The sequence below is a fragment of the Aulostomus chinensis genome, chromosome 18 (assembly GCF_037954235.1).
Source record: "Aulostomus chinensis isolate RoL2024-O1b breed Wild chromosome 18, RoL_Achi_v1.0, whole genome shotgun sequence".
Lineage (NCBI taxonomy): Eukaryota > Metazoa > Chordata > Actinopteri > Syngnathiformes > Aulostomidae > Aulostomus > Aulostomus chinensis.
Genome location: NC_141337.1, coordinates 4,609,200 through 4,628,017, shown reverse-complemented (window position 1 = coordinate 4,628,017; position 18,818 = coordinate 4,609,200). Strand labels below are relative to the sequence as shown.

General features: G+C 43.7%; 1 protein-coding gene across 1 annotated transcript; it reads left to right on the top strand.

The window, feature by feature from the left end:
- The first annotated feature begins 7,104 nt into the window (after nucleotides 1-7,104).
- Nucleotides 7,105-18,386, top strand: hsd3b7 (hydroxy-delta-5-steroid dehydrogenase, 3 beta- and steroid delta-isomerase). Its single transcript, XM_086185535.1, has 6 exons — nucleotides 7,105-7,396; nucleotides 9,882-10,037; nucleotides 11,090-11,198; nucleotides 13,787-13,886; nucleotides 15,162-15,324; nucleotides 16,852-18,386. The coding sequence occupies exons 1-6, from the start codon at nucleotides 7,237-7,239 to the stop codon at nucleotides 17,262-17,264; spliced, it is 1,101 nt and encodes a 366-aa protein (XP_086041661.1). The 5' UTR covers nucleotides 7,105-7,236; the 3' UTR covers nucleotides 17,265-18,386.
- The last annotated feature ends 432 nt before the right edge of the window (nucleotides 18,387-18,818 follow it).

Here is an 18,818-nt window from a genome sequence, read left to right as displayed (position 1 = left end):
CTTCAATCAATTTGGTCTTCGGTTATGCAAGATTTCCAGGTGTGAAGATTGTTTTGGAGCTTCTCCTTTTTTTTTTTTTTTTTTTTTTTTTAAAGATAGTATTATATGATATTGCTGTTAATTTTTTTTTGTTACCTTAACTGTAAGTATCTTACAGTGCAATGAGCTTTAGTGTCCCTGCCCACTGTGTGCCCCCCCCCCCCCCCCCCCAGTGGTTTGTGATTCACCAGCCCTATAAAACTAGCCTCCACGGTGTGTTACACAACTGTTGTTTTTAACCAGCAGTCCAAATGTGTCCGTTTATCGTTCAAAATGTGTTTTATTTCAACATAGCTGCTGAGTTTTTGTCTGCAGGATCAGCACAACAGAGAATCTCTCCCAGCGCGTGAAACCATCTTGTGACGAGCACTGTTTCTTCAACAGACTTGTTTTCTGCTACTCTTCCCTTTTGATTTGGCAAAAAACACATCTCAAAGCATTTTTGTGTGCTCCTACGTGATGATTTCTCCCGAACTCCTTCGGGTCCGAGTTAGAACGTCAGTGTTAATCTCACTGTAAACAGGTGTTTTTAGAAGGCGCGTTTACGTGGGGAGGTCAGGCTTCGTTTCCTCCTGCTTCGGGGGCCTTTTCCAGGATCGCTTTAGTTTGGCAGTTGTTTGTTCTTATTTCACATCCCTGGAACATTTATCTTATTCGGGCAAACAGTTGTCTGGCTTAAGGTTGGTTTGCGGTGTAGTTGGATCAACACTATAAACTGAGCGTGCCTGCTGGATCAGCAACCTTCTACCAGAGGGATGTTGGTGGCCCTTGCCCCGCCTTCGTCCTCTGTGCTGTGTCTCCGTCTTTCCTGTGGCTGTGGCCGTCCAAAGTTTTAGTTTTTATCTTTTCGTAGCAGAAGACTTCTCATTTCGTTCTCTCCGAAACAGGAAAATGTGTAAGATATTTCTTGTTGCGATGAAAGCCTTTCAGTACAAACCAACCCTCTTTATTACAGGATTAAAAAAAAATAATGAAAGGATAAAAAAAAAATTCAAAGAAGTACATGTAAATATTGTAGAGGTGTTTGTTTCTCGTAGAAACACACTGATTCCAAGCTGTAAATATGTTGTTCCTTGTCCTCTCTCCATGAGGAGGAAACATGTACATAACTTCCATTCATTTATTTTTTATTGTTTTTCCTTTTAATTTGATGATTATTTTAATATTATTTGCAATATTTCTCTTGTATTAATGCGTTGGACCCTTTATTAATGGTGCATTAAAATATTTTTTAAATAAATTTGGACCCTCGCGTTGTTCTTCATGAACATGGATGTGGAAGTTCTGGCAATGCTTAATTTGACTTTTCTATGACTCATTAATGATTTCAGAAAAATATCCTGCGACGTTTCATCCATGATGAGTGAAACATTGCAGACATTTTTAGCCCTCAATTTAGTCTGACAGACAGGAAGCAAAGCCTGATATACACAACAGATATCCGGGACACAGATTTACTGACAGACTTCCTGCCAGCCTAAATTGAGGGCTAAAAAAATTCCCACTGGTGCATAACAACAATAAGGTCCTTTATGTTTTCAAGGTGAAGAATATGTGTGAATTCTGAAACACTCCTTTAAAAAAAAAAAAAGTCAATTTTCCACTGGCGTTTCATCATTCTGAGTTTCAGCTGGTTGAAGTGTAACAATCTGCTACAGTTGATGATTTCACCAATAATCTGCTACAGTTAATGATGATTTCACCAACAATCTGCTACAGTTCATGATGATTTCACCAACAATCTGCTACAGTTCATGATGATTTCACCAATAATCTGCTACAGTTAAGGATGATTTCACCAATAATCTGCTACAGTTAAGAATGATTTCACCAGCAATCTGCTACAGTTAAGGATGATTTCACCAATAATCTGCTACAGTTAATGATTTCACCAATAATCTGCTACAGTTCAGAATAATTTCACCAACAATCTGCTACAGTTAAGGATGATTTCACCAACAATCTGCTACAGTTAAGGATGATTTCACCAATAATCTGCTACAGTTCAGAATAATTTCACCAACAATCTGCTACAGTTAAGGATGATTTCACCAACAATCTGCTACAATTTGGGATGATTTCACCAACAATCTGCTACATTTCAGGATGATTTCACCAATAATCTGCTACAGTTCATGATGATTTCACCAACAATCCACTTCAGTTAAGGATGATATCACCAATAATCTGCTACAGTTAATGATCATTTCATCAACAATCTGCTACAGTTAATGATGATTTCACCAACAATCTGCTACAGTTCATGATGATTTCACCAACAATCTGCTACAGTTAATGATGATTTCACCAATAATCTGCTACAGTTAATGATGATTTCACCAACAATCTGCTACAATTCAGGATGATTTCACCAACAATCTGCTACAGTTAAGAATGATTTCACCAACAATCTGCTACAGTTAATGATGATTTCACCAATAATCTGCTCCAGTTAAGAATGATTTCACCAACAATCTGCTACAGTTAAGGATGATTTCACCAACAATCCGCTTCAGTTAAGGATGATATCACCAACAATCTGCTACAGTTCATGATGATTTCACCAACAATCTGCTACAGTTAAGGATGATTTCACCAACAATCTGCTACAGTTAAGGATGATTTCACCAACAATCTGCTACAGTTAAGGATGATTTCACCAATAATCTGCTACAGTTAATGATGATTTCATCAACAATCTGCTACAGTTAATGATGATTTCACCAACAATCTGCTCCAGTTAAGAATGATTTCACCAATAATCTGCTACAGTTAATGATGATTTCATCAACAATCTGCTACAGTTCATGATGATTTCACCAACAATCTGCTACAGTTCTTGATGATTTCACCAACAATCTGCTACAGTTAATGATGATTTCACCAACAATCTGCTACAGTTAAGAATGATTTCACCAACAATCTGCTACAGTTAATGATGATTTCACCAATAATCTGCTACAGTTAATGATGATTTCATCAACAATCTGCTACAGTTAAGAATGATTTCACCAACAATCTGCTACAGTTAATGATGATTTCACCAACAATCTGCTACAGTTAAGAATGATTTCACCAACAATCTGCTACAGTTAATGATGATTTCACCAATAATCTGCTACAGTTAAGAATGATTTCACCAACAATCTGCTACAGTTAATGATGATTTCACCAATAATCTGCTACAGTTAAGGATGATTTCACCAATAATCTGCTACAGTTAAGAATGATTTCACCAACAATCTGCTACAGTTAATGATGATTTCACCAATAATCTGCTACAGTTAAGGATGATTTCACCAATAATCTGCTACAGTTAAGAATGATTTCACCAACAATCTGCTACAGTTAATGATGTTTTCACCAATAATCTGCTACAGTTAAGAATGATTTCACCAGTAACGCACAACAGTTTGAGATCAACGACTTGATGACGCAGCATCTCTGGTAACCTATGAAACAGGCGCCTCCACCGTGTGCTCGTCACAGTGACTTTGATCTTTGACCATTAATGTTCCTTTCTTTGATTCCAAGTTAGACATTTGGTCCAAATTTGATACTTGGCAGCTGGAATTCTATGAAACATGTCAGTGCGTATTTGATACAGTAGGTTTTGTTTTGGTTTGGTTTGGTTTTGGTTTTGAGCCATGAATAAATAATTGCTTGATAGCTCAGTTTTGTCTCACTAATTCTACATGGACAGGAAGCCGATCCCTCTGCTGCTGCAACAGTAGTTGCAGTAAATACAAAATGATGGATGCCAAACAATGAAGATCATAGTGATGAAATTATCCGCAGTATGTCAATATTTATTTTATTTTATTTTTTTATTTTTTAGCTGGGATAGGCTCCAGTTTAGGAGGTGGAAGGATGGATGTCAATGCTTGACAGTCAATCAAATGTGTGCTTCCAGCGCGGCAGGCTGAAGAAGACGAAGAAATAAAGTTCAGCGGGTTTGTTTGTTTGATGGATTTATTCAGGTTTTACAGTAATGGTGATGACATCATATCACAGGTGCACATTTGTACGTGTGCGTGTAACGCACGGCGGCTGATAGCTTGGGTATCAGGAGGTTTGTCCACTCTACTTTTACTTCATAAAGCCGAATGTGGACAAATCAGCTGACGGTTGTGGCCTTTCGAGCAGAGTCAACGGGAAGTCTCTTGCAACGACTTATTTCCTGCTCACATCACCGCTGAAATCATTTCTGACGATGCACCTGCAATGTTCTCCAACCCAGACACATAGGTTGCATCGAGAGGAAGTGTTGGAATCTGACCTACAAAGGTTTCGTCATGTGACCTCGACAGAAAAGCTGGTAAAGCTCAGGGAACAGATGGTGACCTCTGATGAAAGTTTTCCAGCATCTGGCAGATAAACGCCCTCATCTGTCCGATCCAGAAGAATGGACTGGACCAGACCGGACCTTATTTTGAAGCCACAAGATTCAATTTGTTCCCTCAAATTTTGTTATTTTATTATTTTATTTCTTTGACACAGTTATTTCTCAGGACGTAATAATCGCTACATTGGAAGAACCTCTTATCTTGTGGCCCCCAAAATGATTTATGTGATGATAGTGAAGTGAATCATACCTTGGCTTGGCTTTATTTCAGCGAGGATTAAACTTTGTCCTCAGTTCCTGCCTGGCATCCTGCTAACGTGTGTGATGGCCTTGAGGAGTTCATCTGGCTGCAGGTGGAAGACCAGCAATAAACCATAAAATGTGGATTTATATCAGGCTGCGAGGCAGCAGCAGCAGCAGCAGCAGATTCAGTCAAAAGTTAACATGAAATCAGTCAATGAAAAAAGTAGTTTTGAGCGCTGACAAATTTGAAGAGAACAAAAAAAAAAACCCCAACTCAGATTGCAACAATGTTAGGATTGTTCAGACAACGTAATTGAGAGAGACAGGAAGAGGGAGGCGCTGTAAACGTCATCGTCATTCTCGTTGACGGTATATCACAGGAACTCCTCCAGGAAGTTCCCTCGAATTCGGCCCAAGTGTCCACTGGGGTTCAAGGATGAACAGATGAAGGATGGTGGCGGTCAAAGGTCAAAGGTCAAGCCGACCATGCCAGGCATGCTGGGATGGTGGATTTAACATTACTGTAAGGAACTCTAATGAACCCTGGAGTTAGATAGAAAACAAAACAAAAAAAACAAGATTTAGGTGGTTTCCACGGTAACTGGTGGCCAAGAGATACAACCAGTTCCAACAATTTGATTAAACATTGGCCAGAGAACATATTTCCTCTCCCCCTGGCCAAGACACAGCCCGATGATATCAGCAATAAATTAAAAGTTCAATTTATGCCAACAGATGCTGTTAACCTGGAAAGTGAACATAATGAACCTATCCTTTGGCAGGTTTTCCAACGGGGTGATGTCGTAAATTCACACAATCATTACGTGTTTTTGTCCCTGGAGGATAGTCACTCTGCTTCAGGATATCATGTAACGCTCCTACCTCATACGTTCCTGCTCACAAGTTCATTTTAGTGCTACAAATAATTCAACGTGAGTTTATTTACTGTTTTTGCACGCTAACACGGCGACTAAAGTCAAAGTGCAACCATAATATCTCAGTCAGAGTCAGAGTCGTTCCTGCGACCTCAAGTCTGGAGTCTTCCAACATCTGTAAAATTGACTCCATGTGCAAGCCAGCCCTCATTAGAGCCACACAGGAGCCACACAGCCGCCCGTCGCTGCGTGTCGTTCCCCCGTCACACTGCTGCCGCTACTGTTCTTGAATGATGCACTTCCAGCTGTTGCTTCCTGCAGATGTTGGGAAGGAACCAGGTGATGAATAAAGCATTAGGAATTCTCTTCTTGTGAAATAGAATGTCTGCTATGAATGCCATGGTTCTATTGCCGAATAAGAATAATAAGAATAATAATGTGAAGAAGAAGAAGAAGAAGAAGAAGAAAAAGGGGCAGCACGGTGGTGCAGTGGTCAGCACTGTCGCTTCACAGCAGGAAGGTTCCAGGTTCGAGCCCCGGCTAGAACACGGGGTCTTTCTGTGTGAATCTCCATGTTCTCCCTGTTCCTGCTGGGTTCTCTCTGGTACTCCAGCTTCCTCCACAGTCCAAAGACATCAAGAGGGGACCAGGTTAATCCAGACTCTAAATTGACTTTAGGTTTGGCTGGGAGAGCCAATGGTTGTCTGTCTCTATGTCTTGGCCCTGCCATGGACTGGTGACCCGTCCAGGGTGAAGGCTGCTGGGATAGGCTCCACCCCCCCCACCATCCTGAACAGGATAAGTGGAAGAAAATGGATGTATAGAAGAAGAAGAAGACTCCCAAGATACTTTACAAGGGAAAAAAAAACACTGCAGCACCCTCTGTAAGCAGGTACAGGTTGTAGTGAGGCTTGATAGGTCCGTTAAAAGAGGAACGTGTTGTTGTGAAAAGCAGCTTTGGCCGGATGTGTATTGCATGCAGCCGCTTCCTCCACAGTAACTGGCTCATACATCAATTGATTACATGCACCCACCAACCCAGTGACGACAAGGAAGTGCAGACGTCAATCAACGTAGAAACACTGAAAGAAATGAGTGTAGACATCCAGCAATACATAAAGAAAGAAATACACGAATGAATAGATGAATAAACGCAGGTATCAGCAGATTTTTTTATGTATTTTTTCTCGTCATTAGTGATGTAGAAACATTAAATAAAGGATTTATGGGCTTTTCCAAACTTGCTGTAAATAATGATTCAAAAATACATCTCCGATTCTCAAACGTCTCCTCTTGTTTTTCAAAGTGAATAAAATGTGATTATCACATGAACACGTGTTTATTCAGATAATATCGACATTTATTGTGAAAGTCCCAAAATATTGGCCAGCAGCAACAAGAACAAGAACAACAACAACAACGTTGTGCATCCTTAAAATAAATGAAATAATAAAATCTATAGGCAAAATGTGTGTATCCTTTTATGTGTTTATATTTTTCTTCTCCCTCACACACACACGAGCACAACTGACCAATCGCACGAGCTCCGACGGAATGCTAATAAAGTTTCAGAAAAAAAAACAACAACAACGACAACCCCCCCCAAAAAAAGAAAAAAAAAAGGTGGGCGTCTGTCACGTACGTGGTATAAAGACAGGACCGGCTGGGTTGTGGAGGGGAGAATTGCACGCCCACCGCTGCTGCTGCTCCTGCCACCGCAGAGAAACCGCCAGCATGTCTGAACGTCAGCGGGGACTCGTCTACGTGATCACCGGGGGATGCGGCTTCCTCGGCCGGCACCTGCTTCGGGTTCTGCTGGAGAAGGAGGACGCGTTGACGGAGGTTCGAGTCTTTGACAAACACGTCGACTCGAGTTTCGAAGGACTCAGCACAGGTAGGAACCCGGTCCTGGTCTCGGTTTTTGGCCGCCTTTTTGTTCCAAACTATTTTGGACTCGTCCATGTGTAGTTTAACCTCACATAAGTGGCGGTTTTTAATCCCATCAGGGTTCTCAAAACCTGGCTCCGGGACTCGTTGCTGCCCTCAGACCAACTGTTTTACAACGGTTGAGGCTCAAAGTTCATGTTTGTCTTCTACAGTCAGTTTGAATTTGCAAGATGACATTTATTTTATTTCTTTTTGTTGTTTTTAAATCTGGACTTGATGGCACGCTGCGGTTCCCTGTACTGAAGCTCGGAGCTGTGAATAAATGGTGGGATTTAAAATATAAAATAAAAACAAATCAAAGCAGCCAGTGTTGGCTTGCTCTGACTCACCTGCTGGCACTGCCTTGATGAGAGCTTTCAAGCCAACACAATGTCCATCAGGGCCCATTGTGATCTTGCCTGCACTGCCTTTCAGAAAATCAAGCTCTTTTGTTGTAAAGCCTGGAAAAATATTCCTTATGTTTAAGCAGCTGTGCGTTTTAGAGGGACTTTTGTAGTTGTTCAGTTTCTACTTTTAAATCAACGAGGCAACTTTTTGTTTCCGTTTCTGCATGGGTACCGTAGGCCTGTAGAGAAGGCGTTCTAACGGGGAGTTGTTTTCTAAACACAAAATAGTCAAGAAATGTACCTCCAGAAGATCTATCGTGCAAAACGGCTGCGTGTTTGATTGTTAAACTACAGCGCGTCATAATTTTGTGTTATTTCATCAGAAATGTTCTCCACAACTCTCGTTATTCTAGCTGGACGTTTTGGAGAAAATTGTATTTAGTGGCTTTTTTTTTTCTTTTTTTTTTTTAACTGCACTATGCTAACATTTCCCATCCACTTCCATTCATTATGCTAAGCTAACTGGAGTAGGTCTCAGCTTAATGCAGGGTATCTGTCCTGCTGTTTGGAGGATGAACAACTGACATAAGTCTTGTTTTTTTGAATCCCTTGAAAAAGTTCCTTTTGTTTTGGAAGTATTTTTTTTAAACCTTTCCACGCGCCTGGGTTAAATCACGAGTCCTGCCAGAGGACGCGATGACATCATCACTGTCACTGGAATTTTAAATTGTGAATCGACTGTTGCTGTTGGCTTGTTTTTAACCACATTGATAGATTTTGGCTGGTATTTGAGGATCGGCATTAAGATCGGTCCGAGCAGTTGAACAGCTGATGTGACTTGGAGCACAAGGGTGCTTTATGGTACTATTTTCATCCTTGTGCTATTCGTCATTTCCTCAAAAATACTGTGACAGAGTTGAAAACCTCACAGATCACCGTGAGTGCAACTGAGTCGCGCCGTGTGAGCAGAGGTGACTCGTCATTGGGGTGCAGCTGGATTCTGATCCTCTTGTTGCCCTCCACTTGTGGGGGACATGATGACCTCAGAAGCGGGAGTTGTGACCTGCACTGTTCTCGCCATGTCACCCAACACTGATTGGATTAGGTGCTACCGTCTTGAGAAAGCTGCTCATCGGTGAGGTTTTGTCAGGAATGTGCCTCAATTTGAGCGACGCCTCAATAAAAGCACTTTTGTTTAACTGCCATTGTGTTTTTCTGAGACTTTGAGGCAGTTTGAGCCCCTGAGACATCAGCCAGCTGTGACCGGAGCGCTCAGTAAACGCCCATGGAAAATGAGATGTTTGCAATTCACGGTGCAGTGAACGAGCCTGTCATTAAACGTGTCCCTGTCTGTAATTAGTTAGATTATGGCAACAACTTCCAGAAAAGACTTCTCAGTTAATTCGGAGGAAGTCAGAGTCGGTTTCCAGGACTCTGCCCTCTTATTTTATCTGTGGTTTCATGGTCACTGCAGAGATAAATGACAGTGTGAGCCCTTTTATGTGATCGTGGTGCCAAAGGAAGTGTGGAGTTGGAGCACTCGCCCTCTTAACGCCACGCTGTTTCTGGTGGGTTTTAACTCAGCGTGGGTTCCTGTTCACCGCAGTATTCAGTCCGTCATCTCTATGGAAACGGGACAATCCTGGCCAGAATCACGGAGAACTCAGGACGGTCTTTGAAAGAGAGAAAGCGTTGTGTCATAAATCCGAATTGTTAATTGATTTTACACAAAAAAAAGTGTGAACGTCGGGGGTGAGCCACCACCCCGTCCACACCCTCCCTCCCCGCTGATGTTTGGGTCTGCAGGTCGTGATACACAGGTGCTAATGTGACGAGAAAATCTTTAACCTCTTCCTGACAATGTGGCAGTAAAAGGGTTAAATTTATGACTTGCGCTGCTTGAACAGAGCGCGTAAAGGTAATTTGGACCATCAAATAGTTTTAGTTTGTGTCTGAAAAACTCAGGCTTTGTCACCTCCAGACAAATATTTCCTCCCGACTTTTTTCTGGGTGTCACACTCCTTGAAAAGGTTCCCAGCTGTGATTCCGTGACACTCATGTTGTTTTGTCTTTGTCTCTTCCTGTCTGTCTCTCTCTGTCTCTCAGAGCGGACCAAGGTCGTGGTCATCCAGGGGGACATCACCAAGTACAGCAGCGTGCTGGATGTCTCTCGCGGGGCCCATGTCGTCATCCACACCGCCAGCTTGGTGGACGTCTGGCACAAAGTCCCGGAGACCCTCATCTACTCCGTCAACGTGACAGGTGAGACACCGGAGGAGCGTCAGTCACCCTCATGGTGGCGAAATGGAAACAGGAAATATTTATGTTTCACCCTGGAAAAAAAGCATCAACCCAGAGGAAGCTCACGCCCATCCAGGCCCCGACCTTGCAGTTGATGTTCAAGGACACCGCCGCACTTGAGACGTTTCCCTGCTCAGGATGAGAATGAAGCCAATCATTATTCTCCCTCTTTATCACTTTAGACCCAGAAACCTCAGAGAAGAAAGCTCGGTTGTCCCTGTCATGATTAGGATTTTAAAATGAGTATCACTGGACTAAAACGAGCAAACATCTCTAGTCTCAAGCTCAGGTTTAACCTGAGTTGTTCTTACGGACAAGGCTGGTTCTGTTTAGCTCCAGTTGCAAAAAATATTTCAAGCATTCAGATGTTTTCCATTCCGCTGTGAATCATGAACTGTTAACTCCCTCCTCTCCTCCACTGTCGATCAAAGCATTCTCGAACTCTGTCCTGATGCGTCTAACTGCTTTATTTGGGTGATTACTTGTAACACTCTGTTTTCTGGCTGGAAGGGTCAGAGAGCACACGCTAGACGTTATAACCTCCGACCAGCCGCTGTGCTGCCTGAGTCTCAAGCTCGATGCGCGTGAAGGCATGTGAATACCATCCACATATTTAAAGTTTTACGGTGAAAATCCCGAGGTTCAAGCATCCGTGGTCACGTGTAAAACATTTGTATCACCCTTGAAACGGATTCCTGCACGTTTCACTTGAGCGTCTGCCAAAGTGGACGAGACTCTGCTGTCTTTTCCCTCCTCGCGAGACTTCAGATTACCTGAGAGGACCTCAAAAAGTGCTTTCTTCTTCGTTTTCTTCCTCGTTGGTCAGCGACCTTCTTTCTCCCATTGTTTATCGCAGGTTTCGGTCTCTGAGGAGCAAAGCTCCGTATTTTCCTCTTGCGTCTGTTAAATTGGTCTTTGTTAAATGGAGCACACATGGATCTAATTTCCCCCTCTATCTGAATAAGTCATTTGTCTTATTGGTCTTAAATACTGAATGCATGATGTTTTGTCAGGGACGGAGAACGTGATCAATGCCTGTGTGGAGAACAGCGTCCCGAGCCTGGTCTACACCAGCAGCATGGAGGTGATCGGGCCCAATGTCAACAGACAACCCTTCATCAGGTGAAGTTTCGCTTGTTTCGAAGCTAAAATGTCCTCTTTACAGAAAGTCTTTGCTACGTCTCTGCGGTCGCTCTCGTCTCTGCAGTCAACTTCATGGAAAGCAAATGTCCTGTAAAGAAACTGAAGAATCTAGCGGAGACGAGATCAAGACACCCGGTGTTAAATCGGCCCTACCAGCAGGGTGGAAGTTCCTTTTTGGACGAATCAGTCCAGCGATTTACACACACACTCAGCAAACACATGCAGTGAGACCAAACATGACATCGCAGCTTTGAAAACCAGACAAGTTTTGCTGCGATTGGGGAACTGGAGCCACACGATTTTAATAACAAGAACAAGCGGCAAATTCTGATAACGAGGAAACCTCAAAGTGGTCACGTCTGGATGCACTTGTAGTTTTTGTTGTTGTTGTTTTTTGTTTTTTTTAAACCTCCTGTCATGAGTTTGTTGAACTCGTGTCAGTGCTGGAAAATGAGCCACATGTGAGAGTTTGAGATCCGCCCCCGCGGAGGTCACGTGATCTTCGGCGTGTGTTTGTTTGTTTTGCAGGATTTGTCAAAAACGAACTAGGTTTTTGTTAAATTTGGGCCAAGACGGTTAATATTGCACAGAAACGAGTGATGAACTTTTAAATTGTAGAGCCTGAAGAGTGTTCCAGGCTGCCGCAAGCATTTACAGAGCCGTCGGTGTCATTCCTTGACATGGATTTTAATTAAGTTCCTCGTAAGCCTGTTTTTAGGGATTTATAGTATACCAACAGATTTGAATGATAGTCTGCTCATGCTCATGCGGCCTCCCCAGCGGAGGCGAGGGCTCCAGCTCATGTTTCATTTGCTTTGGCGGAGACGATTCTGACATTAAATTCTAGGTTTAGAAAACTAATGTTCTAGTTTAATGCATCCTTAAAGCGATGCATCAAACCGATTGAAGTGAGGTTCTATCAAGTATCGCCCACAGGAGGGGTCTCAACCCTGAGTAGGTGTTGCTCAACACATCTGCAGGATGGAGAAAAAGGTTTTATCAACCAAATGAAAACTGACCAAAGAAATCGGTTTACATGCATTTTGTCTCTGACTGGACTCAAAACCAGACCACTGGAGAAAAAAAAAAGGGAAGAAAACTGATTTTTTTCCACTTTCAAAAAGTCAGCCTCTCCCCCTCCATCCTCTACTCATTTCCTCCCATCCCCCCCCCCCCCCACACACACACACACACACACACACTCTTTATCTCCATTGGCTTTAGAATCCCCTGAAGGTCATTTCTCACTTAGGAGCCTGACTCACCTGGCAGGAAATAACACGCTCAATAGTTTCAGCACCAGCAGGAATTTACTCTGTAGGTCACTTTTTGTTCTCCTGTCAGTCCAGGTTTTCCCTCTCTTGTTCCATCCATCCATGTTCTATACCTCTTATCCATGAAGGTTCATGGGGGTGGAGCCTATCCCAGCTGACATTGGGCGAGAGGTGGGGTTCACCCTGGACGGGTCACCAGTTCGTCGCAGGGCCATCAGGATCAATTAGGGGTTCAGTGGCTTGCTCAAGGATACTTGGACATAGACACCGGGGGAAGTAAGGATAGAACCAGCGACCCTTCAGTTGCTAGGCGACCACTCTACCTCTGAGCCACGCTGCCCCCCCCTCACTTGTTCATCCTGTTTATTTATTTAAAAACGGTCGTAGCAGTGATCAGGAAAACAAGATCCTTGGGTTTGTTTTCCTGTTGTTGAGGTTTCAAATATTTGTCACCAAATTATTGCGCACATCCAGACTCCAACTCTTGGCCCTCCCTGTCTCGCTGGCCTGTTGTTTTCCGTCTCCAAGGGTTTGCGTGATGATAGCTGGCAGGCCATATTGTGTGACGTAATGCTGCTGCATGTCTGCAGCTGTAACTGCAAACCCTCTGTGCCGGTGCTGTGCAGACCAAGTTACCGGTGAGTTGGTTAAGTTAACTGTGTTACAAAACTGAAATGTAAAAACCTGGATTTTTCAGAGTGACCTGTCACCGTGTACATATTTTAGTTTTTAATTAATCATGCAGTTGGAGCTGCATCTCTGTCCTAACACTCCTAATGCAGTTTTCACTTTTAACCCATACAAATATTTGAAAATCAAAAGTGCAGTATTTCTTTTTTTTCGTCCTCTGAATTGCATTTGTCACGTTGGCTCAGGTAGCAGCCACACTCGGGCCGCCTGATTACTACCTGTTTATTTTTTAATCAGCCTGTCGTGCACTGGAACTATCAGCCTGATTAACCGGTCCACCTCCAGTAGGACTCTGGTGTGGCTTTTACGTTGTGTGATGTGTCAGTTTGAAATTCATCTGCAGTGACTGGTGGTAAATAATCACCAATCCAGTTGGCGTGTTGCGTGTTCTGATATGTCTGGATGCAGCGTTGCCTTCTCGCGCTGGAATGACGACCTCTGGCAGTGCAAATGGGTTGATTTTGTCTGAGGACTCCCAAGTATGCAGGGAGACAGACTGTGATTCTAACCACTTGTTTCCCCCCAAGTGGTTCACATTCCCCTCATACTTGTGGCAGGGTCAGGAAAAACAACGCTCTTGACTCTTTGGCTCCTTCTGTGCAGGGGGAACGAGGACACACCTTACAACGTGAAGCAAACCATGGCCTACCCCATCAGCAAAGCCAAGGCAGAGAAAATGGTGCTGCAAGCAAATGAGTCCAAGGTACCACAGCATTTCATTTTAAACAGTCTGCAAACTGACATTTTCATATTTGATATTTGTCAGAAGTATCATCGGTAATATTCAAAGAGGCGCATTATTAAAATCCCGTTCTAGCTGGCGGCTGCATTGCTGACTCGTGGGAATTGTTCTAATAGGAACTGCGAAGGTGCCGGTAGATGCAGGATGATTTAATCAGGTTTACCTTATTGTTCCTCGAGGTGGGAAATTATTCACTTTTCTCCAGAACAGAAAAACAAACGCTCAAGAAATCATTACCTGAAAGTAAAAAGACCTGCACTCTTTGACAGTGTGTCACAAAAATACAGTGACAACTTAAACGAGGTGTAAAAATATGTGCCTCACACTTGAAAGTGTAACTGGAACACGTGAATTACCTCAGAGAAATGGAACAAGAAATGTGAAATCTGTTTGTTTTTTAAAAAATCCTGGTCTTAGTTCCTATGTGTGTGAATGTGTCTTTTTAGGATTTTTTGTGCTGAGCGGTTGAGACAAGCAGGGCGATCGTAGGGGAAGTATGCGACCTTGACCTCGACCTCGTTTTCGCTACGTTGTGCGGTGATGGCATGTGAAACGCCACGAATGCTGGCGAGACATTAACATCATAAAAAAAAAAAAAAAACATGAGCTAGTTACTGTGAATTCCACGTCAAGGAGCTGCTGTCAATGAATAACGAGATAATAAACTACAAAACGATGTTGACTGCCACCCGGAGGGCTGCTTTATCAAATCAGGCCTTTTGTGTCTTTGTCATGACAAAAGGAACTGACTTCCTGTTGTGTGAATGTTTCCGTGGTGTTGTCAGGTCATTTTAACGGATGCCGCCACCACCGAATGCTGCCACCTCGCGTGGCATGGCCAGTTTGAAGAATCCAAAAGAGAAATTTTTGATTCAACGAACTTTAATTTGCACTTGAATGGTAAAGATATTTGATAAAGCAGACGCCCTCTGTGAGGAGGTGTGTCTTGCCGTTGTCACATGATGTCACAGTCATGGAGCTGTCATCTTAATTTACAGTCTGGTTGCTAAGCTCTTGTCAGACTGAAATGGATTCTTGTGCAACTTTGTTGGACTTCAGACTGGAAAGAAGTAATTTCTTGTGCAACCTTGCCTCAAAAACCAGCCCCCACCCCCACCCCCTGCGGCTTCTTGGAAGAATCAGTACTGGCGCACAGCTGAAGGTCTACTCAGCACTTTTCTGTCAATATTCTTCCACGTGTTCTCACTAACTGTCCTGGTTTGTCCTCCTGCTCAGGTGAAGGATGGTAAATGTTTATACACGTGCTCGCTGAGGCCGACGGGGATCTACGGCGAGGGACACGAGCTGATTAAAGATTTCTACAAGCAGGGTGTGCAGAGGGGAGGCTTGATCATCGGAGGGGTGCCTGATGACATTGAACATGGGCGAGTTTATGCCGGTGAGTCTTAGATCGGTGGCCTCGTATGTTAAAGTCACAACTGCACAGACGTGTCCTTGTACCCTGGTGTGAGATCCCAGGCAACCACGGTTTTATTTTTAAACCCTGAAAGCAGCGGTCGAGTACTCATCAACACTTGTGCTCAGGGCTAAAAGCAGAACTGCAGTTGTCGTGCAGCAGCACTTCCTCGCCATTTCACAGGAAGTCGTCATTGTAGCCGATGAATGGTATACAGCACACGTGCCAGTGCATCCTATTAAAAACCCTGATGTCCTTGAGCTGCTCAGCTGCTGAGAAGTTTAAAGATGCACGTGAACATACAGGTTATAAAATGTGACAAACTGTCATGACATCGTGTGTGGATGAGCTCACTTCCTGCTCCCCACTGTTTAAAAACAAAAAAACAGTGCACATGAGCGTTACCAGCGCTGAAGTTCTGTAAGCCTGCGTTATTTCTGACTCCTTCGCCGCTGAAGTAGAGTGAAGTCGATGGGAATTATGGTCTTGATCGCAAGTTTCAAGTCGTCTTCAGCACAGCAGGATAGTAGTTCTGTTAATTATGGCCATGATGAGAAAGCCGTTTATGTTTTTGGGCGTGGCTTCTTTTTTTGATTGACAAGTTGCAACACCTGAGTTCAGCTTTACAAGAAAAAAAACAAGCAAACATGCTCGCAAAGTTTTTTTGATGATGGTGTGAGTGCAATAAATCACCTGACTCTTTATTCGGCCACACTCACGAGCAGGGAAAAGGTCTCTCACCTGTTCGCCAGCCTTGTTTTGAACTGTTTGATGCTTTCCTTCAAAGAATTAAATCCCCCCCCCCCCATGAAGTTTGTAGCCAGAACTTAAAACATCCTGCTTCCTGTTGCTGATGACATCTCATCCACCTCTCCTCCGCATTCATCAGCCTCCTCGCTGTCTGACAGCGTTGCGGGCGATGAAAGCATGTGACCGCACGTTTGTGCGTAGGCGGATGGAGTGGTGTTGACTTACCTGTGTGTCAGCTGGTTCGTGCTGTGCCAGATCGCTTACTGTTTTCGTATGTCCTGGTTGGGGCATCGGCCTGATGGCAGCCCTGGTTAGGTGTGTTCCGTTGAGCGTGGTGCAACACTGTTGCCTCTATGACTCAGGGGTTCACCTGAAGATTGGCGAGAGCTCGAGCTGGCTTGATGACGTCGGCGAACCCGTCCCAGATAACGGATGAATGAACAAATATTGAGTTAGGCATTTCCGTCCTCGTCTGGGCGGCCGTCGGGCAACCCGCCTGTTCGCCCTCGTTTCCAAGCGTCCTTGAACGCTTTGTAATTAAAGCTCTGTGAGGAACAGCACCGTATAAGAAATGTGGTTATTAACCATTAATGATGGTGGAGACGGAGAGAATCAGACTGAAGCTGGCGGTTTCTCACAATCTGAACAGCTGAGGTGCGCTGAGGCTCCTGCCCTACTCACTGGAGTACTGCATTCCAGAAGAAACTATTTCAGTTTTCCACCACTGTCACTCACTCATCTACTTGGTTGTGTTGCTAGGTAACGTAGCTTGGATGCACGTACTGGCAGCCCGCGCCCTGAGAGAGCGACCCCAGACCGTAGGAGGCGAGGCGTTCTTCTGCTACGATGACTCGCCCTACAAGAGCTACGAGGATTTCAACATGCAGTTCCTCTCAACGTTTAACTTCAGAAGGGTTCGCATGCCCCTGCTGGTCCTGTGGTTCCTGGCCGTGGTTAACGACCTGGTCCGCTGGTTACTGAGCCCGCTGTGCAACTACACACCCTTACTGAACAGTTACACCTTGGCGGTGGCGAGCACCTCCTTTACAGTACGCACAGACAAAGCTCTGCGTCACTTCCAGTACCGCCCCCTCTACGACTGGGACCAGTGTCGAGAACGCACACAGAAGTGGGTGGACACGTTTCCTCTGGAGGACCTCAAAAACTCTTAATGGGACCTTAACCACTGCGAAGAGGATCACAAACATACAAGCATTAAAGACTATAATTTATCGTAATTCAAAATTATAACAAACAATTCATAATTATAGTACCTTTTTTTTTTTTTTTTTTTTTTTTTTTTGTAGAGCTCTTGCAGGTGCTCAAGATTTTCACAATTAAACTAACTAATTATGACAGTGCCTGAGGATTTACGCCAACTGTTTCTGCTTGGTCGCGATGAAATTATTTGTTCGGATGAAGCCATTAAACGATGACTGGTTTATTGATCGGCACCAAAAAAAAAAAAAGAATTCTTTCCGTTGTTGGTGGTGGGATTTTGATCCAAGTTTTACTGCGATTGTACAACAGTAGCATGTTCAACGACAACTGAGCTATAATTTACAAGCAACTTCATGAGTGTGTGTGTGTGTGTGTGTATTACACCTCACACACTTGAGGAAAAACGTGGGAGACTGGTGTTAGGAGGAGTGAGAGCTCTGGTAACCTGAGCCCTTAGGTGTTCCCTTTGACCTTTTAACTGAGTGGGTCGGCTCCCTGGTGTCGAGTCTCTCACCCAACAACGGTCTCCTCCCTATTAGAGCTAAAATTTACAGTTTATATTATTAAACGACAATATAAGATATGCACATTTTGTCCATATTGAGTACAAAACTGTGGAAAAGGAGTCCAATATTTTCAGTGTTTCCCCACACCCTCTGTGTTCGGATAGACAAAGAAGTGAAACTGAGTTGATATAAATGGCTGCTCATGCGACCGATACGGATCTATTTAAATGACGAGTATCTGCCATATAATTCCGAGGTCCTCTCAGTCTCCAGGTTGACACAGTTGGAATCTCGCGACGCTTTTGCCCGCTTCTTGGCTTGGCGACGACTGAACGACGGCCGCCAGCTCTGGCTGACTCTCTAGGAAGTCTCGGCTTGCTCTCAGGGAAGTGGTCTCACTCCTGACGAAGGACTCCTTGCTCGAGAGTGGCCAGACAGTCCTGAGCAGGACAGTTGCCCTAACCCTGAACGACGTTCTATCTATCCATTATTTTTAATCAGTATTTTAATTCTCATAATGAGAGGAATTGTTTTTCTTGTGTTTAAAAAAAAAAAATCCTAATAAAGATTTAATATATTCCACCTGTCTTTGCTCACAGCCTGAATGAACCTTAGACCATAGGTTTTGCTTATATGTTGAGTTCCATCTGCAGATGTTTCACTCGAGGTTTTCTTCTTGGTTACCTTGGAGACAGTGAAGTTGTTTACCCGCAATCCTTAGAGCTGAGTCGCGATGGGCTGTTGGGTAGACCTGGAATCCGACTCTATGGCAACTAAGGGTTGTTATTTATACAAGTAAATGGGAGTTCCCTTTAAAGGGGAATTTCTCCGACACGCCTCGGTGTCCCCCCCCTATTTTCTTTAATTGTTTATTTTTTTCAGGCTGTGGTTTCACTACGGAGATCCTTGGAACAGAGACAAGCCTGCAGAGTGTGAAGCAAAGAATGGAGAGAATGAGTCACAATCTGCTGGTTACGTATCAGTTTTAGTGAATGCTGT

Coding starts and splice junctions, on each gene's coding strand:
- hsd3b7 (XM_086185535.1), top strand. CDS start 7,237: ATGTCTGAACGTCAGCGGGGACTCGTCTACGTGATCACCGGGGGATGC. Junction 10,038..11,089: donor CTACTCCGTCAACGTGACAG/GTGAGACACCGG, acceptor ATGTTTTGTCAG/GGACGGAGAACGTGATCAAT. Junction 11,199..13,786: donor AACAGACAACCCTTCATCAG/GTGAAGTTTCGC, acceptor CCTTCTGTGCAG/GGGGAACGAGGACACACCTT.